Source organism: Podarcis melisellensis, assembly GCF_964234715.1.
Source record: "Podarcis melisellensis genome assembly, chromosome: 6".
NCBI lineage: Eukaryota > Metazoa > Chordata > Lepidosauria > Squamata > Lacertidae > Podarcis > Podarcis melisellensis.
In genome coordinates this window covers 79,981,157-80,009,104 of record NC_138538.1, presented here as the reverse complement: position 1 = coordinate 80,009,104, position 27,948 = coordinate 79,981,157, and the positions used below count along the sequence as shown (strand labels likewise).

Sequence of the window (27,948 nt, the reverse complement as noted above, 5' to 3'; positions counted from 1 at the left end):
CCGACTCACTTTCCCTCAGAGCTCCTTCTCTCCCCCTGCTGGTTCCCTCTTCGGCTGCTAAGTCTCTCCTAGCCTCCGTGAGCCCTTCCACCACCTGTCCTTCCGATGGCAGTTCCCTGACAGATGGCGTGAGATTTCTTTCTCCTTTATTTACCTACTGCATTGCTCCAAGGAGTTCAAGGAAGTGTACGTGGTTTAGCTCTTTCCTATCTTGCAACAACCCTACGAGAATCCTACTCCAACCACCTAACGCCTGCCTCGCAGTGGCTTCCTTTGGCCATGGTCTGTTGGTTGCATATTTCTCTGGTGATATCTATAAGGAATCACATGTCAGGAAGTGTAAAGTAAGGTAGAGAAAAGTGAAGATTTCTCACGGGGTGGTTGGACAGGAATCTACATCAAGCCACACAGGGCCTCCCATGGAAAGAAAATAAAGTCCCTACCAGAGAAGAATGGCAGATTAAATTGATGGATTATGCCAAAATGGCAAAAATGACCGGAAGAATCAGAAATCAGGAAGGCCAACATTTTAATAAGAAATGGGGGAAATTTATAATTTATCTTAAAAACCACTGTAAACAGCTAAAATCGTTAGTAGGATTGGAATAACACTTGTAGTTTAATGGTGACTTTGGGACAGAATGGAGATGTAAAAGTTTTGGATTATTATAAAAGATGCAGGAGGAAATGACTAACAGTAGGACCCACGAAAGGGAGGGAAGGGAGCCCAGGAGATTCTTTGGAACCTTGTCTTTATGTTGTATGTTGGATATGGGATTGTAAAACTTTAATCTGAAAAACCAGATAAATAAATGTATGTTTAAAAAGACACACATGCCCCCCCAATCCACGCCATCACTGTAGCTTACCAGAAAGGAGAGTGGTGGGGAGGTCAAATGCACTGCTGAAACCAGTTGGGACCACCAGCGTCTGCACCGTGATGACCTTCCTGCCACCTCACTCCTCTCCGTCTCTATAAACTACAGTGGCACTGCTGCTCAGAGGCCAGGCGAACCCTTTGCCCCTTCCTGCTGGCCACTCCTGATTCCTTCTCATGCTAAAGTACCCTCCATAGGAGTTGGGTTATCATCACATAGGAAAGAGTTATATTGTTATTCCTTGACCAGCACAGCTTTTATGACTTTTACTAATACTGGAGTGACATAGGACCAAACCAGACATGAGCCTGCGGATCTCACTTGTAAACTTTGCTGGATGTACCTTAGAATTTGGTTAACAGAAAGCTTTGTTAACATGGAGCATTGCTCTTAGGCTTCATAACCGTTTGTGTTTCTTACAGGGATCCAGATACAGGTATGCAGCCTCTTATCATAGGCAGAGGTTGGTATTCTCCAGCTTTGGGCAAGTGCAAGCATTGAATTGATATTTTTGTCTAGCTCACCATAAAGCCTTTGTAGCAGTACTGAACCCCGAAGCATGCTTCTTGGAGTCGTAATGTAGAAACTTTCTTCATGGACCTTTGTAGGCTTTATAACTATTGGGGGAACAGGATTTATTACCTTTCGGTTAACCCTTCAGTACACAGAGTATGTGGGATAACCAGCCTCATATAACCAACATGATTCAGTCTACTTAATGGATGAAGGGGTTAATGCCATAGAGTAAGCTGTCTTGCCTGGCTTAGCCTATGTCACTTACCTTCACCTTGGGAGGAAGGTAAACAAGCCTATTGTTCGCCTGAGAAGCTCAATATGTGAAAATGCAAAACCCTGTTCTCTAAACTGAGTTGCATCCAAACTTCCAACAGTAATATCAGGGAATTCTTGTGACCTGACAAATCTTCCAGACCTAACTCTGTAATGCTGTTAAATGTACATGTTTTAAGGATGGGGAACCCATGGTCTTCAGATATTGGATTCCAGTCCCCATCTGCCTCAGCCAGCATGGCCAATAGTCAGGAATTATGGGAGTTGTAATCCAACATATTTCTATGCCTGCTTTAAGAGAATGTAATACTCTTAAATAATGTGAATTATTTGGTAGTGCTTTGCCGAATGTCATTTCATTGCACTCAAGCTGTATAACTTGATTGCAAACCTATAACAAAACTATAGGAACCTAAGCATGTGTTTAAATATGGATTGCCTTTGTGTGATATGTATTAAAAGAAACAAATGTCATGACATATGTTTTTCTACGTGTTTTAAAGATGATGATAAACATCTGCTGAACATAGACCCAATTCCTGCAGAGTTGTTGTGGGAAACATATAAGAGGAAGATAGCAGATGAAGGAAGACTTTTCCTGGATGAATTTCAGGTTGGTGCCCCATTAAAAGGCATTAGCCAAGTGTAAATCAGAAATATGAGTAATGCTGGTGGCTGGCTTGTTTTTGTTATGGGGTAAGAAGTTCCCAAATTCCCTGAAGGTCTCAAGGTTGGGGGGGAGGGAGAGGGGGGGAGGTGCAGAGCACAGCTGTGTAGCCCAGAAGGCTAGAATTGCATTATAAGAGATGCGTCTTGCTGAATCCTTTGGCAGTTAGTCCTTAGTAAATGGGAATTGGCTTGCAGCCCTGAATGTGGATAAACTGGATTAAGGAGTGCAGTTGAAATGAATTATGATGTGAATAGTTTTGAAGAGCTAAATATGTCATTTATCCCTAACTGTGGTGGCAATGGTTTCACATAATTCTTTTTGCTGAGGTTGTTGTTGTCCTTTTGCAGAGCATTCCCAGAGTTTTCAGTAAATTCACAATAAAAGATGCACGCAAGTCTTACAACCAGAACAAAAACCGTTACATTGACATCCTCCCTTGTAAGTACATATTGCAAATTGGGTTCTTCGTGAGAATCCTTTATCCCTCCCCCCGAATTTATATCAAACTGAAGATAACCTTTGATAACGTCTTAACCTTTGTTTATGACTGTTTATATGAAAAGATGACTACAACCGTGTGGAGCTTTCTTCAATACTCGGGGACCCTGGATCTGACTACATAAATGCAAGCCATATTGACGTGAGTGACCACTGTTAGCAAAATACCTAATGTCAGATTGAAAACGTTATTCATAATTATTCCTAAGAATGTGCAGATATTAGTTTGTCTGGGCATAATAACAAATTACTTTGTCTTGTAGGGCTTCACAGAACCAAGAAAATACATTGCTGCCCAAGGTTGGTATTTTGGTATTTCTTCTTCTTCTTCTTCTTCTTCTTCTTCTTCTTCTTCTTCTTCTTCTTCTTCTTCTTCTTCTTCTTCTTCTTCTTCTTCTTCTTCTTCCTTCTTCTTCTTCTTCTTCTTCTTCTTCTTCTTCTTCTTCTTCTTCTTCTTCTTCTTCTTCTTTATTGAATATACCACAGAGCCTAGGGCTTGCTGATCAGAAGGTCCTAGGGCTTGCTGATCAGAAGGTCCTAGGGCTTGCTGATCAGAAGGTCGGTGGTTCGAATCCCCACAACAGGGTGAGCATTTCCGTGTGCTGCTGTGGTAAACGGCATTTCCGTGTGCTGCTGTGGTTTGCCAGAGGCGGCTTAGTCATTGTTATGTACTTTAGTTCTCAACAACCCAATAACCTTCCCCCAAAGCACACATTTTCTTTTTCCTTCCCTTCCCACCTTAAATCATTCAGGAAAGTAGTCTCTCTCTCTCTCTCTCTCTCTCTCTCTCTCTCTCTCTCTCTCTCTCTCTCTCTCTCTCTCTCTCCATGCTCATACATATGAGGGGCTGCTGCCCCAGCTTGCGTCGCTAACCAGCCCCACCTTCCACCCTTTCCAACCCTATCCCCTCCCTCACAACTTGCCCAGTGCTTTCCCATCTCCTCACAGCTCACCCCAATCCCAAGAGGACGCAGCTACTGCCAGCCACAGAGGAAGGAGGAATGAAGAGGAGACAGTCTCTTCTCTGCCCTGCCCTGACAGAAAGAACTGTGGATTGTGAAATGCACACTTCCTTCTGCAGATAGCAGCAGTGAAGGGGAGAAAGACTTTCCCCTCCATGGTGGTAGCGACAGTGGAGAGTACTTGAAGGCCTGTGTCCCCAGCTGTGTCCTCCCCTTTCTCCCAGACTACCACCCATTCATTCACCTGATCAGCTGGGCCGCTCACTTGCCCTGTTCTCAGACTTCCTTCACCCTATTGTGCATGGATTTGGCCTGACCTAGCCAAAGTTAATTGCTTTTAGGTTTCCTTGATTTCTGTGGGGCGTGCATTTAACTCTCTTTAAAAGTGCTTCTATCTTTGGCTGGGTCATGCCCATGGCAATCACGCCAACTGCTTAAATATATCTGCCTAGGTCCCAAGGAGGAGACAACGGATGATTTCTGGAGAATGATCTGGGAGCAGAAGGCAACCATCGTCGTCATGGTGACTCGCTGCGAGGAGGGAAACAGGGTGAGGGAAAGAGGCACACTCTCCTGTTGTGGCTACTGTAAAAATATGCACGACTCTGCTTACTTTATTCTTATATCAATCAGGTTAATTATGGGAAACCTCTTAGGCCACAAAATACCCAAGAGGATGTACAAAGGCTCTGTTGTGGCTCTGTGGTGGGTCATAACTTCTGCTAATGAATTTATGAGCCAACCCAAATTCTTCTGGGGAGACATTGGTAATCTGGATGCAGGAAATGGCTACTGACTTGATCATAGCTGTCAACGTTTCCATTTTTTAAAGGGAAATTCCCTTATTCTGAATAGGATTCCTCGCAAGAAAAGGGAAAAGTTGACAGCTATGGACTTGATCAGCAGCATGCATTGACTTGTCCATGCTCCGCTGCCAGTGTATGGCTACTTCCATTTCTTACGGTTTGTCTTGGCCAAGTTTTCCCAAGAAGGGCGTGCTTACCATTTGCTGGAATGGGGTGGGGTGAGGGGAAACTGTTTCTCCTCATGCTATGCACAGGGACTTCTGAGAAGCATCAGGCAGGCCATTGTGGGAAATGCGAAGATGGACCAGAAGAACATTTGGGCTGACCCAACAGAGCTCTCCTCTGTCTCTCTCTTTTAAAACAAAACAAAAAACAAAACCGTTTCTGCGGGGGTTGCATTCCAGGTCAAAGCTCATGTTGACAGAGCATGCACAAGTCCACCCCACCCCGTTATACCTCGGCAGCACCCCTGTTCAACTCCATCCCTTCCTCTTGTGGGTTAAAAATGACCCATGGCTTCAACTGGGAATGCCTAAAATGGACACCGCCTGTAAGTGTTGGTGTAGTGGTTAAGAGCGGTAGTCTCGTAATCTGGTGAACCGGGTTCGCTTCCCCGCTCCTCCACATGCAGCTGCTGGGTGACCTTGGGCTAATCACACTTCTTTGAAGTCTCTCAGCCCCACTCACCTCACAGAGTGTTTGTTGTGGGGGAGGAAGGGAAAGGAGAATGTTAGCCGCTTTGAGACTCCTTTGGGTAGTGATAAAGCAGGATATGAAATCCAAACTCTTCTACTCTTCTACGTAATTTTGTTTGTATGCTGCCTTTTCAAATGATGCTCAAGGTGGCTGACAACATGAAAGCCATACCTAACTACGGCGTACCAAACGTTGTCGTAAACAATAAATAAAACCATTTTTTTAAAAAAAATATAAACCCAAACTGAACAATTTCCAAAAGATCTAAAATAAAAATACAAAAAACCAACAGCAACAATACCCCAGCCCAAAAGTCTGCCCAGCAAACTGCAGCTTTTGTAGCTGGAGTCAGTCAGGGCCCTGCCCTCCAAGGTGAGGGGGGGAAATTCCTTCAGGGCAGGGAGCAGGTCTTCCAGGACTCGCAGCCAAGGTTACATCTGCCTGTAAAATTGTTTACATTTGTATCTCACCTTATATCCAAGGAGCTCAGTAACATTCATGGTTCTCCCCTTCCTCATTTTTTTCTCCTAACAACCCTGTGAGGTTGGCCTGGGCCGAGAGTTGATTCCTGAAGTAACCCAGTGAGGTAACCCAGGATTTGAACCCTGGTCTCCCAGGCCCTAATTTGGCACTCTTAACTACTATACCACACATTGGAGCCATTCCTACTTACAGAAGAAAGGGTTGAATTGCAATACCAGCTGGTTTATTTTATGCTATTTTTAGTTTGATAATTTAAGTTTTAACGGCTGGATCTCGGTTACTTTTATGTCTGCTTTTTTATTTGTAAGCCATTTCGAGCAACTCCAATGTGGAGGAGAAAATCAGTGTATACAATTTTTTTAAAGTAAACGAATAAATGCAAACCTATGTTAGAGCTGGCTACAGTCGATGGTCCTTGCGTTTCTACAGGTCAAATGTGCCAAATACTGGCCATCCATAGAAGAGGAGACCGCCTCTTACGGAGACATCGTTGTGAAGATAAACGAATGTAAAGTGTGCCCCGACTACAACATTCAGAAGCTGCACATCACAAACGTAAGGACAGCAAGACTTGCAGAGCTTTGCATAATCTTGCCTTTGCAATCATACTTGCAAAAGCTGTGTAAAAGGGGTAAATAAGTAAAGCAAATAGTGGTTTTCCAAGGACCACCAAGGACGTAGCGCACAGGAAGAGGAGAAGGGAAGCGGTGAGGCAGCAGGGAGGTTGGCAAGGTGCGAACATGCCACCTGGAGGAACAGACTGGCTCTGCTGGTGCATTTGTACCGTGCCAACCTCACCACCACCTTGCCCCCCCTTCCTAGTGGGACCCTAGAGGTCTCAGGCCCTAAGGAAGTTAGATTAGCTTCAACCAGAGCCAGGGCCTTTTCAACTCTGGCTCCGGCCTGGTGGAACGCTCTGCCTCATGAGACCAGGTCCCTGCAGGATCTGATTTCTTTCCGCAGGGCCTGTAAGACAGAGTTGTTCCGCCTAGTCTTTGGCTTGGAGCCAATTTAATTCCCTCCCCCTCTTTCTTTTTCCTTTCTCCTCCTGTGATGAGGCTGCTTTTTAATGTTACGATATTTTAATGTTGTATTTTCATCTTGTTTTTAAGTTGTATTCATTCAACTTGTTTTTATTATTGCTTATTAGCCGACCTGAGCCCGGCCTTGGCTGGGGAGGGCGGGGTATAAATAAAAATTATTATTATTATTATTCCGATAACCCACAGTGATGCCGTTGACAAGAGGTAAGGCAAGTACAGCAAACCATGACGGGTGGAATGTGTCTCACTTCCCGCTCTCTTAAGCACTGCACTTTGCCTGCTCTTCTACTAAGAGGTTTTTGGTTTGAAGGAGCATGGCACGTGGTGCTGTATAAATATGCCACTGGAGGAATCCTCTCATGAGGCTTAATCATAACATCCGTTGCTCAAACAGACCAGTGTAGAAGGCCATCCATGTTCTCCCTCCATTTCTGGCTAAGCCCAAAGAAGCCAGAGAGCTTTGTTCACCACTTGGAAGGTGGGCAGTCCCAGTTTTTCTTTGCTCTTTATATTTGCAATTGAAACGACAGTGGCGAATGTTTACATGCACTCCTTTTCACCCAGAGAAGGGAAAAGACCACAGGAAGAGATGTGACCCACATCCAGTTCACCAGCTGGCCAGACCATGGAGTCCCTGATAATCCCCATCTTCTTCTCAAGCTCCGACGCAGAGTTAATGCTTTCAGCAACTTTTTTAGTGGCCCAGTTGTGGTCCATTGCAGGTAAGAATTAGCTCATCCTCTCTGGTTAACTGAGGCTGGGTCTATAGGTGCAGTAGAATGAAGTGGTAGAATTCTAGACTGTGCTACCTGTATTCAGATGACAACAACAACAACCTTATTTATACCCCACCCATCTGGCTGGGTTTCCCCAGCCACTCTGGGTGGCTCCCAACAGAATATTAAAAACACAATAAAACATCAAACATTAAAAACTTCCCTATACAGGGCTGCCTTCAGGTGTCTTCTAAAAGTCAGATAGTTGCTTATTTCCTTGACATCTGATGGGAGGGCGTTCCACAGGGCGGCCGCCACTACCGAGAAGGCCCTCTGCCTGGTTCCCTGTCACCTCACTTCTCGCAATGAGGGAACCACCAGAAGGCCCTCGGAGCTGGACCTCAGTGTCTGGCCTTGGACACTTTGGGATAATATTTCTGAATGCTCCTCAAACTCCCTGTAAGTAAAGCAGAAACATACACATCAGAGAGAAGAATGCTTTAACACATTCTCCCTGGTATGCTAGTTAACTGTATGCAGGGAACTTTTTTCATATACATAGGAGAGCATTCAAAAATGTGATTCTTACTCTGAAACGATGCAAGCCACTTCTGGAATTTTACAGCCTCATTTCCATGTAGTTCTCTTCGCTATCTGAAGTTACAAAGAAAACTGAATCAGAGAACATTATCACGTGTGTACACTTCTGCGAGTACTGCTATCTAAAGAAACGCATACACACAGAGACACAGATTTTGCCCTGCCCCTCACAATTCTTACTGCTGTTAACCGTACCTATAGGAATGCACATCTGATCTTGGTCAGTGTTTGCTTATTTTCCTCAAATAGCTTTAAAAAGCGAACGTATTTTCCTTAAGTCGCATATCTTACAGCAAAATCCAACACAAGTATGCTGGGAAGAAAGCCCCATTTGTGTTCAGTGGCCCTAACTCCCACGTAAGTGTGTACAGGATTGCAGCCACAGTTATTCGCAATGGATTGTTTTCTCTCCTCCTTGTCAGTGCTGGTGTTGGGCGCACTGGAACCTATATTGCAATTGATGCGATGCTGGAGGGGCTAGAGGCTGAAGGAAGAATGGATGTCTATGGCTACATTGTCAAGTTGCGGCGGCAGAGGTGTCTTATGGTGCAGGTGGAGGTATGCTGTCAGAGCTTTGTTTGTTGACCAAATATACATACATATATGACTCATTATGGTAACCTACAGGTGATACCAAAACAAAGGATCTACTGTTTCTTGTATGTGATTACTGGAGCCTGTTGATCCGGTAGGAAGATTGATTCACTCAGAAAATATTTTGGTAGGGTAAAAAAAAGGGGGGTATGGATTCACACTGGGACAGGTGCTGGCATCTCCTTCCCCATATATTGTGGGCCTCTTTTTAAAAAAGTTATTTTCTTGTAATGGTTCTGGGGTTGCTCGTGCGTAAATCGATGCCACACCTGGCTGGGTTACCTGGGTGAACCCTTTCTGTCCGGACAGCCACTCACCCGCTCGCAGAATCCGTCAGTGGGCGTTTCTTGAACTTCTTCCAGCAAAGAAGCTCTTTGACGCCTACTCGCTGCCTACTCTCTCTGCGCGGAAGCCTTCTGCGCAGGGAGGGTGTGGGCAGCGGAGGACCCGTGCTCTCCCTGCTGGTCTCCGGCAAGGAGTCATGGAGCCACCTCGCCGATTCCCCATCTGCCCCCCTTCTCCACTGGTGCTACGCTGAATTCCTTCCCCAGAAGATGGGCTGCTTCTCTCCCTCCCGGGATGCTCTCCGGAATCCCTCTGGAGCCCTCCCTCTCCCTCTGGCTCCGATGGCAGTTCCCTGACATTTCTTAAAGCTTGAAAAACAAAGGAAAAGCAATATACAGAAATGAACATCAAATGTCAAGCATTTTTAACATAAAAACTAAAAGAAAGTAAATAAAGAAAAGAAAAAGACTTCCGTTTCTCCTTTTACCAGCCTGAAAAATGTATGCCAAACTCTTGCTCCAGAATAACATCAATCTTCTATTTCCCATAAGCCAAGCTCTTTTCAGTCTTCAAACCTAGATATCACAAGCTCATTGTCCTTTTGGTGCAAAAAATTCCATAAGAGGTTTCAATCATTAATAAATGTCAACTATGATTTTTTTTATATAATTAAGCGTGGCAACTTTGCCCTCTCAGCCAAATCCATTAATTTCAATGACCATTCTTCCATAGGAGGTAATAATAAATCCTTTCATATTTGTGCATATGACAATCTTGCCTCTTGATTAGAGCAAGTGGTCCGTTGCAGTCCCACCCCTTCTCAGTTATTCCAGCAGTAGTGCGTCTCTCTGCTTTCTGGATTTCATGTAATTAGAGTCTAGTAAGCAGCACCCTGCTTTCCATTGGTTGGTGGACAACTCAAGCAATATATTTGCTCACTGGTAGGTACTTTAAAGAGCTCACTTGAGTGGTCCATTCATCTGTATGGCATGACCACACAAGATGGCATTTCCCCAAGTGCTACAGAAACAAATGTGGAAGCATGTCTTCAAAGTAGGGATGGGGAGGAGATTTTCTCTTCCTGAGACAATAGGCTCTTCTTTGAAATTTGCACTTCTCCCAATTCCCCCAGCACCAAATTATGTATATAGTGTGCCTATATTAGTAAGGATAACAGCAGGGAAAACAGCATACAAATGTCACCTACAGCCCTGCCCTTTCCTAGATTAAAGGGGTGTGTGCATATTGTTTTTGTTTGTCATTTTGGTATGTATTTTTGTGTGTTGTTTAAATTGTAAACCACCCTGTGATCTTTGGATGAAGGGTGGTATAGAAATCTAAATAATAATAATAATAACAATAATAATAATTAGGAGAAATTCACAGTAAGCTGGTGCGGAAATGTGAACTGAATTTAAGATGAATTTAAGAATAGAGAAATGAGCAAGACTACCCCAAAGTACACACTTGGCCCTTACAGAAAGTGCAACCTTATCTAGAGCAAGTCATCCTAGCCTACAGAGGCATCAATTCAAAGAGCCTCTGTCTTGCCAGGATTCAGTCTCTATTTGCCCTGTATAATGTTGTAGTCATGGAATTATACCTACATTTCTTTTAACTGCAATTTTTCCATCCTGCATCTGGAATCCTGGGGAACATTAGTCACAGTACATCTTGATCCATCAAGCTTTGGTTGAATACATCCAGTTTGGCGAAACAGAGGTCAATATCCCAGAACTACACAACTGCCTCAATTACCTGAAGAAGCGAGATCCTGCCAGTGACCCATCTCCACTGGAAGCTGAATTCCAGGTAAATTGCTCTGAATACAACCCTCTGCCTCTCAACAGCTTATTGTGGGCCCATTTCATTTTGTTCCTCCTAGACTGAAGTTGGGAAGATGATTGCGGAGCAAAACTATGTAGCATAAAGAGAGAAGAATGCTGAGTGATTATTCAGCATTTCTACTTAATAATCTCTTCCATGTTTAATTTCTTTAGCGACTGCCTTCATACAGGAATTGGCAGACACAGAGAGCAGCTAACAGAGATGAAAATAAAAGTAAAAATCGGAGTTCCACAGTCCTTCCATGTGAGTATTTGAGGAGGCAGAAATAACTGTAGATTTCACACACTTGGTTTCTGTGACAGGGGGTTGACATTAACTCCTTGGAAACTATCTAAATGGCAGCCTTTGTTCTGGCTTTCTTGCCATGCAGATGACTATAACAGAGTTCTGTTCAAGTGTGAAGAGGAGGGCAGCCGAGAGAGTGAGCACGATTCCAACGATGAGGATTCAGATGAGGAGAGCGAATGCGAGGAGCCCAACAAATATATCAATGCTTCCTACATAACTGTATGTATGTTTGGATAACATAATCCATCTCATAGATTTTAAGTCACATTGATGTAACTATTGTCCATTGGACTAGTGTTGTGTTTTGGTCACAAGTAAAGTCATTTTAGGGATGTGGGTGGCGCTGTGGGTTAAACCACAGAGCCTAGGACTTGCCGATCAGAAGGTCGGCGGTTCGAAACCCCATGACAGGGTGAGTTCCCGTTGCTCGGTCCCAGCTCCTGCCAACCTAGCAGTTCGAAAGCACATCAAAGTGCAAGTAGATAAATAGGTACTGCTCCGGCGGGAAGGTAAACGGCATTTCTGTGCGCTGCTCTGGTTCGCTAGAAGCTGCTTAGTCATGCTGGCCACATGACCCGGAAGCTGCATGCCGGCTCCTTCGGCCAATAAAGCGAGATGAGCGCCGCAACGCCAGAGTCGGCTACAACTGGACCTAATGCTCAGGGGTCCCTTTACCTTTATCTTTTAAAGTCATTTTTAACACAGAACCAGTTTTTAAGTAGCAGCCAAGAGATGAGGTCTAGGTTTTGGTTTGCATTTTAAATGCCAGCTTTATAGCCAAGGTTCCATTTCAGCTGCACAAAATGATAAGTTATTGTCACTTACTTTTTCAAAACTAAACCACAACGTGCCATTAAAAAATAAACAAAAACTAATGGCGACTAAATGCCTGACATGCAAATGAAGGTGCAGAATAATATGTAAGTTTTTAAATGTTTTCTACTGATCTCTCCCAAGTGAACTACAGATGACTATTCAGCTGTTGCCCTGAATTTGGCTTATATCACACAATTAAAAGATTGGGTTTTCCCCTTAACTTGGTATGAAATCAATCTCTGTGTGGCGTCATGCATCCCACCACCCATTTATCTGCAACAAATTCAGGTGTCTCTCTCCTTTTTTAAAGGGCTACTGGCTTCAAAATGCAATGATAGCAACCCAAGGGCCTCTCCCAGAAACCATTGGTGACTTCTGGAACATGGTGTATCAAAGAAAAGTGAAAGTTATCGCTATGCTGACGGAGCTGAAAGATGACACACAGGTTAGTCTTTGTGAGTCTGCAATATGTGTGTCTCCTCCTGTTGTTGTTTAGTCGTTTAGTCGTGTCCGACTCTTCGTGACCACATTGACCAGAGCATGCCAGGCACTCCTGTCTTCCACTGCCTCCCGCAGTTTGGTCAGACTCATGTTTGTGGCTTCGAGAACACTGTCCAACCATCTCGTCCTCTGTTGTCCCCTTCTTCTTGTGCCCTCAATCTTTCCCCACATCAGGGTCTTTTCCAGGGAGTTTTCTGTTCTCATGAGGTGGCCAAAGTATTGGAGCCTCAGCTTCACGATCTGTCCTTCCAGTGAGCACTCAGGGCTCATTTCCTTAAGAATGGATACGTTCTTAAGGACCATAATTCAAAAGCATCAATTCTTCGGCGATCAGCCTTCTTTATGGTCCAGCTCTCACTTCCATACATCACTACTGGTAAAACCATGACTTTAACTATACGGACCTTTGTTGGCAAGGTGATGTCTCTGCTTTTTGAGATGCTGTCTAGGTTTGCCATCGCCTTACTCCCAAGGAGCAGGCGTCTTTTAATTTTGTGGCTGCTGCCACCATCTGCAGTAATCATGGAGCCCAAGAAAGTAAAATTTGACTTAGATTGTATCTTACCGGCCCAGTGGTTTTTCCTACTTTCTTCAGTTTAAGCTTGAATTTTGCTATAAGAAGCTGATGATCTGAGCCACAGTCAGCTCCAGGTCTTGTTTTTGCTGACTGTATAGAGCTTCTCCATCTTTGGCTGCAGAGAATATAATCAATCTGATTTTGATGTTGTCCATCTGGTGATGTCCATGTGTAGAGTCGTCTCTTGTGTTGTTGGAAAAGAGTGTTTGTGATGACCCGCTTGTTCTCTTGGCAGAACTCTATTAGCCTTTGCCCTGCTTCGTTTTGAACTCCAAGGCCAAACTTGCCAGTTGTTCCTTTTATCTCTTGACTCCCTACTTTAGCATTCCAATCCCCTATAATGAGAAGAACATCCTTCTTTGGTGTCATTTCTATAAGGTGTTGTAAGTCTTCATAGAATTGGTCAATTTCAGTTTCTTCAGCACCAGTGGTTGGTGCATAAACTTGGATTACTGTGATGTTAAGAGGTCTGCCTTGGATTCGTATCGAGGTCATTCTATCATTTTTGAGATTGCATCCAAGTACAGCTTTTGCTACTCTTTTGTTGACTATGAGGGCCACTCCATTTCTTTTATGGGATTCTTGCCCACAGTAGTAGATACGATGGTCGTCCAAGCTGAATTCGCCCATTCCCGTCCATTTTAGTTCACTGATGCCCAGGATGTCAATATTTATTCTTGCCATCTCATTTTTTACCACATCCAACTTACCCAGGTTCATGGTTCTTACATTCCAGGTTCCTATGCAATATTTTTCTTTACAGCATTGGACTTTCCTTTTGCTTCCAGGCATATCCACAACTGAGCGTCCTTTCGGCTTTGGCCCAGCCGCTTCATTAGCTCTGAATCTACTTGTACTTGTCCTCCACTCTTCCTCAGTAGCATGTTGGACGCCTTCTGACCTGAGGGGCTCATCTTCCAGTGTCATAACTTTTATATGCCTGTTGTCTTTGTCCATGGAGTTTTCTTGGCAGGGATACTGGAGTGGCTTGCTGGTTCCTGCTCCAGGTGGATCGCGTTTGGTCAAAACTCTCCACTATGACCTGTCCATCTTGGGTGGCCCTGCATGGCATAGCTCATAGCTTCTCTGAGTTATTCAAGCCCCTTCGCCATGGCAAGGCAGTGATCCATGAAGGGGGTCTCCTGCTAAGAAATACCAAAACTCATTTTTTTCTACTACTCTCACCAAAGGCTTTTGCTTGTCTTTTTGGGACCAACAGCAATGGAATACTGATTTGACACTCTCTTCTCTTCTTTCCAAGTGCATCCCTACATCTTCCAGCTCAACGCTACAGTGCTGGGAACCAGTGATTTTTATTTATTTTTTTTGCTTTTCTTCGTTTTCAAACTTCTTTTTATTCGTTTTCTATAACCAAACAACAGCAAAGAAAGAAAAAGAAAAATAGCCAACACATACCAAAAAAAGAAAAAAGAAAAGAAAACATCAACCAAATCAAAAAACCTAAACCAACCAAAAAACAAACATTAATTAACAATAAATAACATTTGACTTCCCTCCATCTCGGTTTTGGGTTATGTGAATTTTAAATCCATTCTGCAGTTTTTCATTTTTTAGCGTAAACACATCGCAAGGGTTATATTAAACCTACTGTGATTTTTATATCTCTAGAATTTGTTTCCATATATGTTATGAATTTAGACCAACTGTCGATAAACCTTGAACCTTTTTGCTGTCTAATGTTCTGCGTCATTTTTGCCAGATCCATATACTCAAATAATTTAATTTGCCAATCTTTAACGGTCGGGGTATTTGGGGTTTTCCAATTTTGTGCTAACAGAATCCTGGCAGCTACAGTTGCATATTGAAACATTATATAATCTTCTTTCTTAATCTCCTCTCCGATCATTCCCAGAAGGAAGGCTTTGGGCTTTTTGACAAAGGTGTATTTAAGTATTTTCTTTAGTTCGTTGTAGATGGAATCCCAACATTTTTTAACTTTTGCACATTTCCACCACATGTGGTAGAAGCTTCCCTCTTTAGATTTACACTTCTAACACCTTTTGTCGCCAGTCTTATACATTTTTTGCAATTTCACAGGGTGATGTACCAACGATACATCATCTTTTCCATATTTTCTCTGAGGGCAGTACAGGCTGTAAATTTCATTCCTTTAGTCCACAACTTCGTCCATTTTTCAAAATCCAAATTATATCCAATGTCTATTGCCCATTTTACCATAACCTCCTTAACCTCTTCGTCCTTGGTGTCCCACTCTAATAGCTGATTATACATTTTAGATAGCAGTTTAGTTTTACTTTCTATTATCTCTACCTGGAACTTTTCTTCGTTTTCTAGGAATTCTCTGTACAGTACTGGGGAGACGAAAAGAGGACCTATGATGGTATTGCGGTTGAACTGAAGGATGTCAACCATTGTTCCAGTTATACTGTCCGTACCTTTGATGTAACACACGTGAAGGTAAATTCACAAGGACTAGATTTCTTTCCAATTCCCCCTTTATGTTTCACCTTCAAAAAATTAAGAGAGAAAATGAAAAGGGCTGCAATTCACCTCCACTTTTTCCTGTGTGCTTGGCTGTTGCATTTGTAATATAATTATGCCATTCTGAACCATATTTCTAACTTTGCAATAACAAAATAGGGGCATACCTGAGCCATAGTCTCATTCCTTACACCTGCCAGGCATTTGTCTTGTGACATGGAAGCTGCTCTCTATGGTGAGATGCCACACCACATTGGCAATGCCTAAATGCAAAAGCCATCTGGGACACACAAAGCGTGTTCTCCCTCATGGAGAGCACGTGTTGCGGTGGGGTCTGCCAGGCCACCCCTCTGTTGCTAGGCAGGGTTATAAAGATGGCTTGGGGCAATGATTGGATGGTTGGGTTGCAGGGGTAGTTTCTATGTTGCCAATTTGGTCGGAGGGATCAAAGCTTTTATGTTCTGTGCACGCGGCTTTGAGCTTTCTCTTTTGCTGTGTGCACCCACCCTAATTTCAGGAGTTTTGCGCTGACCTTGCTATGCCTGTCATGGGGTCGTCTGCTTTGGGGGCAGGGGCCTGGTAGGAATTTTGTCCATCTGGCTGATTGGCTGGGCCATTTGGTTTTTGCCTACTGCGTAGCAAATCGTCACAACTTGTAAAGTTGTGGTTATCAATTGGTTGGAGGAGGGGTTAGGATTGGCTGGGCCTGCCCCTCCAATGCTGCTGCAGAAAGGGAATTCCATTAAAGGAATCCAGGGGCTTGCCGTGCTTTCATCCGAATCCCTGGAATGGGGCTAGGGCCAGCAAGCCCCGGGGAGCATACGGGGAGAGGTGAGGGCCTGTGGCTCACCTGCATGTCTCCCCAACATTGTTATCCCTTACTGGCTTTCGCTGGAATCCAGAAGTCAGTTCTGTCCCCAGGTGGAGGGACAGATATTCTTAACCAGTGCCTAAGCAACCACTCACATTTATGTATTTGAATAAAGTTGTGGCCAAAATTATGCCAAAAACCTTAAACAAAATCTGTGTGAGTTGTGAGTTATTTGGGGGGGGGGCTTGGGGACCTCAACACATAAAGGATGTGGCTGTTAAGGTCCTGCCTGTGCAGCTTCCTCTAGGTATCTGGTTGGCCACTGTGAAAACAGGAAGCTGGACCTGATGGTCCTTGGCTCGATCCCATTCAGCTGGGATTATTTTATGTCCTGATGCTCCATTGGTTCCACAAGGAAGGGAGGCAGATCAAGTTAGAAAGAGAGTTTTGAAAGTGGTAGTCAACATTTTCAGACATTCTTTTAACAGCTGTCTACAACGTGGGACCTATTCTTCAGCTTAATTATGTGAAACAGTATAAAGCAATAGAAGAAACAGAATGACGGTACTCTAGACTATCAGAAGTGAACCCACCTTCTCACTGACTTTAGATTTCTGGAGAAAGAGTCTCTCCACTTCCATGTTACCCATATACAGACAGCAATAACAACTTTAAAGCATAGCTGATTACTTTTCGGAAGCCATTTGCCCCCCAGGTAGAATTCCCAAAGAGGTTTTCTTTTTTCTTTTAGAAAAGAGAGACATTTGGTAGAGCTTTCTTCAGATATTTCCCACCGTTTTTCTTTATGTCCCAAAATGACACTATGTCTGGGACATTGTGTAGGAAGCAAAATGGGAATTAGGCTTTCTGCTGCTGCTGGCATTAGCAGCAAAAAATAAGATAAAAAGGGAATGTGTGAGAAATAAGCTTTGCAAGGACCACTGCTAATGGTGAACCCCATACCCAACAAGTGCTTGGAGAATGCTTCTTCTCTATAGAGAATTTCTTTGAAATGTTCCCCACAATTTCTCTGCCCACAAATAGGATTCAGAGGGGGCCATCTATGCATAGATAAGGAACAGCAGGGCAATTTTTTAAATGTAATAAACCTGGCCATGCAACTATGAAATTAAAAATCACCCCTTTAGATGGCTTCCCAGAATCTAACTATAACCATAGGTTTTGGGTGATCTATGAAATCTTTTGAGGCCTCTTGCTTATCAGTCTTCTTAAGGAGAGAAAGCCACTTCCGACGTAGAAAGGAGGTGGGGTTGCGGGCTTCAGCCTCCCACCATGCATGCGGGGACTGGCTCTCAGCCTCCATGCGATTGAGGGAATCCCAGATTGCGTCATCCCCTGGCCAGCCAATTGGCTGGCCTGGGGGGCGTGGCCTGCTCCATTTAATGCAGGGGCAGCCTGGGATCTCCCTCTTTGCCGCTCCCAGCTACTCCAGTTTCCCACCCTCCCGCCATTTAAGGTTTTTTCATCTTTGACCTTGCTATGAACCTCGGTTGGTCGCCGTTAAGGAGCCTGGCAGGAATATTTCCACTTGGCAAATTGGCACCAGCCACTTGGTTTTTTTGCCTAACTTGTAGCAAATCGTCACAACTTCCTTGGTATTGGCAGTTAGGCATTGGTATTGTTATTGTTATGTAGATGGAAGAGGGGAGGAAGCGCCTCCCCCGCATATTGAAGCGTAGTCCGATAAAGGATCCCAGGGGGCGTGGCCCTGTCCGAAGCCTATGGAGGGGAGTTCCTAGTTGATGTGCATCGGCAGGACTCCCCCTACTGGTGGTTAACCCTTCCCGGACTTGAAGTGAACAGGCTGAAGCCGGATAGTCGGTTAGGACCAATGCCTATGCCAATACCGCTCATCACCTGTAACCAATAAAGTTGTGGCCATATTTAGCCCATTAACCTTAAATATCTGTGTCATGTATCTTTATTTCCACTGGGGGGAGGCGAAAACTCGCCACACAATGGTGGATTAGCTCAATATCTCTGGAACAAATCCCCAGGTATCTTTCTGCACAGGAGTGTAATTAATTTCATTCTCTAAATGGTTCTCAGCCAAATAACTTCTATTCCCTCCGGGTTTGTTTTGTCATCTTTTGAAAAAAACTCCCCTTTTATCTGTTTCTTGCAGAGGAAAGAAACCCGAAAAGTGTTTCAGTACCAGTACCATAAATGGAAAACCTTTGTTCTACCAGAGAACCCCCAAAGCCTAGTCACCATGATCCAGGACCTTAAACAGAAGCTCCCACCACCAGATGTAATAGCTGAAGCAAATATGAGGAGCAGCAATGTCCCCCTTGTTGTTCACTGCTGGTAGGTGTAAACTTTGGAGATATTGCAACATGCTCTGAGACTTGATTTCCACTTTTTCATCTCAATTTATCTCAACATCCTATATATGGTATGGAATTCGGTTTGATTTGTCTGCAATAAGTCCAGAACTGTCGTCTCTTTGGTTTGGGCTGGGTCACACTGTACATTTTCATACCTTGTGATCACACCTGGAAGATTATAATTCTATGTGCCCTGCCCCCTGCATCCCTCGTAAGGTAAGAATAAGCATGGGCAGTGGGTTTATTGTGATGGTATTCACTGGCATGGAGTACCATCGCCTCTTTTTGTTTTTTCTCAAGGCAGCCATTTTGTACTGGCGCCCACGGCACTGTTATCATGATATGAGTACCAGAACCTCTTTTTTTTTTTCTTTAAAAGGACTGAGTGCAGATCTTTTAAGGCTGATCTCACTGGTTACATAAGCTAAGATAAGCAGAAATTTCTCAGAATGTATTTTGCTGAGAAAATTCCCGAGAATTTTCTTTCACCCCTCACCCTCCTTACTAGAAAAAGAAGGCCACTTTTAGCTCAGCTCACACAGAAACCTCAGTGAGGGGCTTTTTGACATCCCAAATGTCATTGGAAAATGCCAGAATCTGCTGTGCTGTGTTAGGCTACAAGGTGCAGCCAGTAAGAAGATGCGACAGTAACACTCTGTGTTGGCCATACTAGACAATTGGTTTTCATTTCTCATCTTGAAAATGTGTTTAGGTATTCCATGCTGCAAAATAAAATATATAATTTAACGTTCTTTCAATAACTGGCTATATCCTTTGATGTTCATATTTCAGGCTTTGGCCTGAAAAGAATTAATAAAATAAAATGTGATCTCATCCAGGACACAGTCCTTCCTAACTTAACCGAGTTACATTACTGACATTGTACTTTGGCTTGTAATGAATACATGTGGCAAGATGCTACAGCAAGCCTTGGGATTGTGCTTAGTCTATTCCTGCTCTGTATGAAATATCACCATTCCTTGTATTTCCAATATTCTGCCATTGAGTACCATTCCATATGTAGCCAAAAAGCATGGCCTAAGTACAAGAAGATCAATGTTTGCAGAAATATAACTATTTGTTGGGGAGATACCCCAAAACAACCTAATGACGCCTGAGCAAGCTTTGTGGCCACTAAATGCTGATTGTTGAGATGGAAATGCAGAAAATGGGTGGTTGTGGCGGTCATAGTGTCCACAATATTTGGCTACAGGTCCCACTTGTATCGTACTATTTCAGAGCATTGCTGAACTTTCTGTCATATTGCTTCTGTACACTAACACTGTTGATTTCCTGGAACATCATTTTGTAGTGATGGTGCCCAGCAAACAGGAGTATTCTGTGCTTTGCTGAATCTCTTGGAAAGTGCAGAGACTGAAGGCGTAATAGATGTTTTCCAAACCGTGAAATCTCTCCGTCGAGCCCGGCCAGCAATGATTTCCTCCTTTGTAAGTGGATCAAACTAAGTTGAGTTGTTATTTGGGAATAATACTACTGATATCACTGCAGTTCAGCCGGTGTATCGAGCTTCCCTTTCTTTCTTTCTTTCTTTCTTTCTTTCTTTCTTTCTTTCTTTCTTTCTTTCTTTCTTTCTTTCTTTCTTTCATCACTTAATTAAAATATTCATATCCTACTTTTTAAAGTATAAGATTTAAGGCGGCTAGCAAAACTTGGCTTAAAATAATAAAAATAGAATAATTAAATGCGAGTGCAGTGAAAATGCAGGCTAGCTCTGTCGGTTTAAGTAATTAAGTACTGTGCTTTAATGTTGAAACCCCATATTTTTTAATGCTATAGATCAGGCATGTCCAACTCCTAAGAGACTGCGATCTGCTGCCACTATAAAAAAACTGGCAGTGATCTCCCTATTGGATTGACCAAAGTTGTTGAGCTTTTTGAGCTTGCCTCCTGTAGATCAAACAATGCTAGATTAATGCAGGGAAGGTTGGTAGTGAAAGCCTAGCTGTCTTTCAAAGAGGCGTATCTGCCATTGTTTAAGGAACCCGTGATAAGTTTCCTAGGAACTTGGGCGCCCTGTAGTTTCATTTGATAAAACCCACTGTTTTACACCAGCAGAATTTGATGCTAAGAAGCCCAGCAACCACACTTTGCCTGTCTCCCAGCCTTCGTGCCCCTGCTCAGGGAAACCACTTGAGATAAGAAGAACAGTATAGGACACTGTTGTGCCGATAGTCATTCTGCTTTCTCTTTTCCTTCTTTGAATCCCTTCCTTTTTAGGAGGATTATCAGTTTTTGTACGATGCTATTGCCAGCGTGTACCCTGCCCAGAATGGACAACTGCAAAAAAACCAAGAACACAAAGTGAATATTCCAAATGATGTAAAGGAAGACGAAGGGGCCAACTCTGTTACCCTTGATCTCTGCCTTCCAGTCCAGACAAGTGGGAATAATGTGGAAAAGCACGAAGAATCTAAAACAAAGGATGGATCAAGAGAAGCAGAAAGTTCTTCCAATGGACCCACAAACCCAATTTTAACTGAAATAGCCTAAAAGCTTATTCTTCCCTTCAAGGCTTCTGTACGTCCCACAGATGGTTCATTCAGCAGCAAATGTTGGGGGAATGTTCTCTCTCACCACACAATCCCAAACTCTTGTTTTCTTTAGAGAAAGGTTTTTTTTTAATGAACTCCTGAAAAGATTGTTTCCCTGCAAAGGTACGCAATAGGTCACTTAAAACTTGTAGATAGCTTCAGCATACTGTGAATTGTGCATGTGTGTTTGTGTGTAGAGTCGCCATCTTTAATTGTTTGATGTTTGATGATATTTGCACTCTTTGGGGAGGGGTGTGTGGTGTTTTTTTTTTTTTTAATTGTATAGTATCAAGCTCTTTATTTTCTTTTTTACAAGTTGGTATTTTACATAGCACTGAAAGAGGAAAGGAAATCTTAACTTGTTTGTGTTTGTTTTGACAAAAGGGAAAATCGCTAGCACAGTTTAGATACGTATCACCAGTCATATGCAACTACAGATTTAAATGTACAGGCAGATAGCCAAAGCAAAGTGCAACACTTCTAGATTAAAGAGACACTTAAGACAAGGTTGGGATATGGCAGAAGAAAATGAAGATCAAAAATTACACTGGGCACCCCTAGGTACTTGTTCTTTGTTGGTGTCTGTCTGTCTTGGGAGACAACAGAGATGAATTCACCTTTGGGGGTGAAGTTAAACTATTGGAAGGTTGAAGCTGTAGAGACTGATACAGGAGAGAAATGTAACAGCTGGGGCAGGTGAAGGTGTAAATTATATGCTGTTTGGGGAATATGCCCTCCAGTGAGCAGATGGTAGCATTGGTGCATACACAGCACAATGCCCATTGTAGACATTGAGCATTTTCTGATACTGAAGTAACCGTACTGCTGCAAGATCCTATTTTTACAAGACTTGCATTTCTCCAACCCGCCTCAAGATGTCACTGTGTTCATAGATATCCAACTGACTGTTCCCCTGCAAAAAGGTTTCTTGTAAGTTATGAACACTGAATGTTTTGCAATTTGCTAGATGGACTTCAGTCAGTTTACTTGGTTTCCACATGTTATCACACCTGAAATATTACAAACACACACACAAACACACACAGAGAGTTTTCTCTGGCTTGAATGAAGCTTTTCTTAAAATAGGTTTTCTTTTTATTCTTGTATATGCTACTCTTTCTGAAATTACGCAAATTTTATATGAAAATAAGTTTTATATGTTTTATTTCTATTTCTACTTTGAAATAAAAATAATATATCAGATAAAAATAACCCCTCAGAAATTATTCTGAGGTATAGAAAAGGTTTGGCATCATTGTAGTAAACAAGGTGGGTTGTAAAACACACACACATTACAGGTCATCCTAAATTGATGTCTTCTGCAACACAAAATGTATGGTTTTCAGAGCCAAACTACATAGATGTTACAAGGTTATTAGCATTTATTAGTCACTCAAAGCAACTTACAAAAAGTTGTAGTGTGGGCTGTACAATTCGTATTTGAAAGCAAATAGTATGAGCGGCGCTCATCTTGCTTTCAGGCCAAGGGAGCTGGTATTTGTCCGTGAACAGCTTTCCGGGTCATGTGGCCAGCATGACTAAACTGCTTCTGGTGCAACAGAACACCATGACGAAAGCCAGAGCTCACGGAAATGCCGTTTACCTTCCCACTGCAGTGGTACCCATTTGTCTACTCGCACTTGCATGCTTTCGAACTTCTTGGTTGGCAGGATCTGGGACAGAGCAACGGGAGCTCACTTGGTTGCAGGGATTCAAACCACTGATCGGCAAGCCCAAGAGGTTCAGTGGTTTAGACCACAGCGCCACCTGCGCCCCTTGTATCTAAACCTAAATTACTGCAGACACAAGGTTACATTTTTCCTTTTACAGATGGTGTGCATTACTCCAGCACTTTTGCAAGTCAGATTGCTATTATGATGATGGTGATGATGATTATGCTTCCCTTAATATTATTGAAATTTGCCATGAGCAGAAAGTAAAATATGAATGTAGGTTTCTGGTATAAAGGTAAAGGTAAAGGGACCCCTGACAGTTAAGTCGAGTCATGAACGACTCTGGAGTTGCGGCGCTCATCTCGCTTTACAGGCCAAGGGAGCCAGCGTTTGTCCACTCTGCAGACAGTTTTTCCAGGTCATGAGGCCAGCATGAGTAAGTCGCTTCTGGCGCAATGGAACACCAACACCAGATCAGCACACAGAAACATCGTTTACCTTCCCGCCAGAGTGGTACCTATTAATCTACTTGCACTTTTGGGGATGCTTTCGAACTGCTAGGTTAGCAGGAGCTGGGACCAAGCAACGGGAGCTCATGAATGTAGGCCTCTTGGCGTAGGGCAGTGTATAATTTGAATAAATAAAGAATAAATAAAATAAAACTTAGGGGGAAATTGGTGTCAACTCGGGTTCCCCTACCTGGAAAACATCTTCACTAGCCCTGACCTCCATCCAGTGCTAAGAAGAGGTAGGACACCAAACATCACAGCTTGTCTAATAATTACTTTATGGTAATTTTCTGTGGGTCCATCTCAGGTAGGGATGTGTGACAGAGAATTGTCCCTGGGTATGTAGATAGTCTAAAACCTGTGAAGATAGCAAGGTATCAAATATTTTAATGGTAATTTAGCAGGAGCAGAATTAGGGTCAAGCAGTAGATGAAGGAAAGCTGGGGAATTGCTTCACAGCAGGTGGGGGGATAATAAAAAATATATATTAAGAGGGACAGCTGTCCATCTGTTTCTGGTGCCCAAAGGTATCTTACTAGGTTTCCATACAACTACATAGTTTGTCCACTAGGCTGTGCTAAAACATTTCAAATAGAAGTTCATCTTTCAAACAAAAAGTGCTTTGAGACAAATATTTAGGCAGCGGCAGTAAATGTCTGCCGAAAACTTTTATTTCTGCAAACCTACCCTAGCATAGAATTTAGCCTATGTTTGTCTTAAAAGTTTTACTGATTTTATCTGTTTCTATTATTCTCATGTCTTAACAGTGCTGTAGATTTCAGCTGTGTTTTACAGAAAATTTTATTGTGCATGCCACTTAGAGATTAAACAGTCTGTATAACATTTTTTCTAAATAAGTAAAATAATACAGCAAGAAGGATTAAACCTGTGGTTCTTAATTCACGGCCACTGGTGCAACTGACAATGAGATTGAAGTTGCACCCTAGCCCCACTTACCTGGGAGTAAATCCCATTGAATTCAATAGGACATACTTCTGAGTAGATATGGCTAGATTGCACTGTAAGCCAGGGAGGCTTTTATGGTGGCACTAAACATTTGCAGGGTCTTTGCTTCACATGGGGGTGGAGAAATTGAGGTCTTCTCCAGCTCCCATTAGCCGGCATGGCCAAAAGTCAGAGATGATGGGGTTTTTAGTCGAACAACAGCTGAATGGCCTCAGCTTCTCCATCCTTGGCTTAAAGGACAAAAATAGTTTCACCTTGTTTTCAAGCTTGGTGGGTACTATCTGGCTGAGGGACTCACATCTAACTTTAAGCTGCTAGCCCACTGTGCAGGATCACGGCTGTTGTGTGTGCTTCTGCTACTGTCTGATCAAGACCCATCTTGACTACTGTCTGGCCAAGTCCAGAAGACCTCCCTAAGACCAATTTCCCAAAAATCGAAGTATTTCCATAATGTCCAGAGCCTCCTCAATATGTATCATACTTCCTTCATGACAAAACAATACAGGTGCATCTATATGTACCGTATTTTTCGCTCTATAAGACGCACCAGAACACAAGACGCACCTAGTTTTTGGAGGAGGAAAACAAGGAAAAAAATTTTCTGAATCTCAGAAGCCAGAACAGCAAGAGGGATCGCTCCGCAGTGAAAGCAGCAGTTCCTCTTGCTGTTCTGGCTTCTGTGATAGCTGCACAGCCTGCGTTCGCTCCATAAGACGCACAGACATTTCCCCTTAATTTTTTGGAGGGAAAAAGTGAGTCTTATAGAGCAAAAAAATATGGTGCATTAAATGGAGTGTGCTGCCAGGGCCTTGAATTTCAGTTTGCGGTCACTGCTTCCTCTGACTTCATAAATGTAAGATGGAGGATAAGACGAGGAAAGCTTTTAGCTGCACCTCTGTTGAGGATGGCACCATTCTGGTGGCCACAAGAGAAGTTAACTCACTCCCCCTTCAGATATTTGCATGGGCTTCACAAAGATTTGCACAATGCTTGCCTTTGTAAGGGAATGTGCAGAACATCTATACCTAGAATCATAAAGTTGGAAGGGACCCTAAGGATCATCTAGTCCAACCCCCTGCAATGCAGGAATATGCAGGTGTCCCATACGGGATTCAAACCTGCAACCTTGGCATTACCAGCACCATGCTCTAACCAACTGAGGTCAGTATGAGGCTCTAAAATGGGTGAGAAAGCCCCTGAGAAAGAGCCCTGTGCCAAGCCTGCCCTGGCCTTGCTGCCGCTCCCTCAGTCTCCTTGCTGAATGGCCACCCAGGCAGAATGGGGGGGGTGCACCTGCCAAGTGCTACATCGGTCAGTCAGGCTCCCCACTGCATGGGCTGGCAGGGCAGCATGGCCCCGTGAATCCTCTGTGCCCTGCGCTCATCTGGCAGCAGCAGCAATAAAGCTTGGCCGATGCAGTGGGTTTTGTTTACCCTCTGTGCCCAGGGCTCCAGCAAATGACACAATGCTGCTGCCCTGTGCTGTGCTTTGATGTCCTCACAATAACAGGAATGGGTAACCTGTGACCCTTGAGATGCTTCTGGACTCCAACTCCTAGTAAAGGTAAAGGTAAAGGGACCCCTGAGCATTAGGTCCAGTCATGACCGACTCTGGGGTTGTAGCACTCATCTCGCTTTATTGGCCGAGGGAGCCAGCATACAGCTTCCGGGTCATGTGGCCAGCATGACTAAGCCACTTCTGGTGAACCAGAGCAGCGCACGGAAATGCCATTTACCTTCCTGCCAGAGCAGTACCTATTTATTTACTTGCACTTTGACGTGCTTTCAAACTGCAAGGTTGGCAGGAGCAGGGACCAAGCATCAGGAGCTCACCCCATCGCGGTGAATCAAACCGCGACCTTCTGATCGGCAAGTCCTAGACTCTGTGGTTTAACCCACAGTGCCACCCACGTCCGCCAACTCCTGGTAGCCCTAGCTAAAAAGGCTTGCAACATCTGGAGGGCCACATGTTCCCCACCACTGCCTTGCTCCTTTGGGTCTCAATTTATGGAGCCCCTCAGCCCCTGACTTAATCCCTAGCCATTCCATTGTTGTTGCCCCCCAACACCTCTTTCCTACAATGTCTTTTAGGACCCCATTGCATTTTTCTTAACATAGTGCAGATGGACATATTTGGGGTTGCAGCAGGTCACCTACAGGACAAGTACAGGCAGTAGACTGTCCCACCCTACAATTTAATCACATAGTATTTAAATGAATTTGGAGATCATTCGTGAGCAGTCCATCACTCCTGCAAAGGGTGACTTTAGGCAGCAGGACAGAGAGTGGTGATCCTTCAGTCCTTTAATCTTCTATTGAACTGCACAGTAAGGCAATTTCAGCCTCTGGAATTCTTTGAATGCACACAGGGCTGGCTCTAACTTTAGGCAGGGTGGAGTGTCTGCCTTGGTGATCAGATTGTAAGGGACAGAGAGCAGTGGTGAGGTGTTGGAAGATGGAACTGTGTGTGCGTGTGGCATGATTTGTGCCCTCTAAACTAGCCATCAGGTGTCTGGCGTGGTGGAGGATGCTGGCCAGTGCCAATTCCCAGATTCAATTGCCAGTCCAGTTGGCTTCTGTAAATGGAATGGGGTGTGTGTGGAATGTTGTTGTTGTTTAGTCGTTTAGTCATGTCCGACTCTTCGTGACCCCATGGACCAGAGCACGCCAGGCACTTCTGTCTTCCACTGCCTCCCGCAGTTTGGTCAAACTCATGCTGGTTGCTTCAAGAACACTGTCCAACCATCTCGTCCTCTGTTGTCCCCTTCTCCTTTTGCCATCCATCTTTCCCAACATCAGGGTCTTTTCCAGGGAGTCTTCTCTTCTCATGAAGTGGCCAAAGTATTGGAGCCTCAGCTTCAGGATCTGTCCTTCCAGTGAGCACTCAGGGCTGATTTCCTTCAGAATGGATAGGTTTGATCTTATTGCAGTCCATGGGACTCTCAAGAGTCTCCTCCAGCACCATAATTCAAAAGCATCAATTCTTCGGCGATCAGCCTTCTTTATGGTCCAGCTCTCACTTCCATGGATGTGGAATAGTGGGGCCTATTTCCATCTGAATAAACATGCCCAGGATTGTGCTGTACAGCCCACACCTTAAAATGTTAAGCGCAGATGCAACAAAATAGATATTTGCAAATGTACATCGCAAGTACACCCTTTGGGGAGCTGCGATCAGCGTATTTTCCATGGAAAACCTAGATTTGCCACTGTGCAATGTGTGAATCATGGGATGGGATTCGTTCTGTCAAAACAGGCACTTCTGTGCTCAAATAGAAAATCTAATGCCAACAAATCCAAGGTAAACAGCTGTAATGAACCAAAACTGAAATTAAAACCATACTCCAAAAAGGAAAGCAAACAGGAAGGTGGATATTATATATATATATATATATATATATATATATATATATATATATATATATATGTGTGTGTGTGTGTGTGTGTGTGTGTGTGTGTGTGTGTGTGTGTGTTTGAAATGTTTATTCACCCCTATTGGCAACATTCTGAAACTGAACCATAAACTACAGTGATACTGCAACGCAATACTTTTCTGCAACCCAGAAAGAAGAATAGC

At 43.6% G+C, this 27,948-nt stretch overlaps 1 protein-coding gene across 1 annotated transcript in view; it reads left to right on the top strand.

Annotated features, from left to right (window-relative positions):
- The window catches only part of PTPRC (protein tyrosine phosphatase receptor type C), a gene marked incomplete at its 5' end in the record, with an annotated part of 85,936 nt that extends 64,178 nt beyond the window's left edge, over positions 1-21,758 (top strand). The window contains 17 exons of the mRNA XM_081914975.1: positions 1,301-1,341; positions 2,171-2,280; positions 2,685-2,775; positions 2,901-2,977; positions 3,099-3,135; positions 4,250-4,347; positions 6,212-6,337; positions 7,390-7,547; positions 8,564-8,699; positions 10,683-10,832; positions 11,021-11,111; positions 11,239-11,375; positions 12,283-12,417; positions 15,367-15,489; positions 18,471-18,652; positions 19,985-20,120; positions 20,911-21,758. Of these exons, the coding sequence (XP_081771101.1) occupies positions 1,301-1,341; positions 2,171-2,280; positions 2,685-2,775; positions 2,901-2,977; positions 3,099-3,135; positions 4,250-4,347; positions 6,212-6,337; positions 7,390-7,547; positions 8,564-8,699; positions 10,683-10,832; positions 11,021-11,111; positions 11,239-11,375; positions 12,283-12,417; positions 15,367-15,489; positions 18,471-18,652; positions 19,985-20,120; positions 20,911-21,183 (2,101 nt within the window). The 3' untranslated portion in view covers positions 21,184-21,758. The remainder of the gene's footprint in view (positions 1-1,300; positions 1,342-2,170; positions 2,281-2,684; positions 2,776-2,900; positions 2,978-3,098; positions 3,136-4,249; positions 4,348-6,211; positions 6,338-7,389; positions 7,548-8,563; positions 8,700-10,682; positions 10,833-11,020; positions 11,112-11,238; positions 11,376-12,282; positions 12,418-15,366; positions 15,490-18,470; positions 18,653-19,984; positions 20,121-20,910) is intronic.
- Between the last annotated feature and the right edge of the window lie 6,190 nt (positions 21,759-27,948).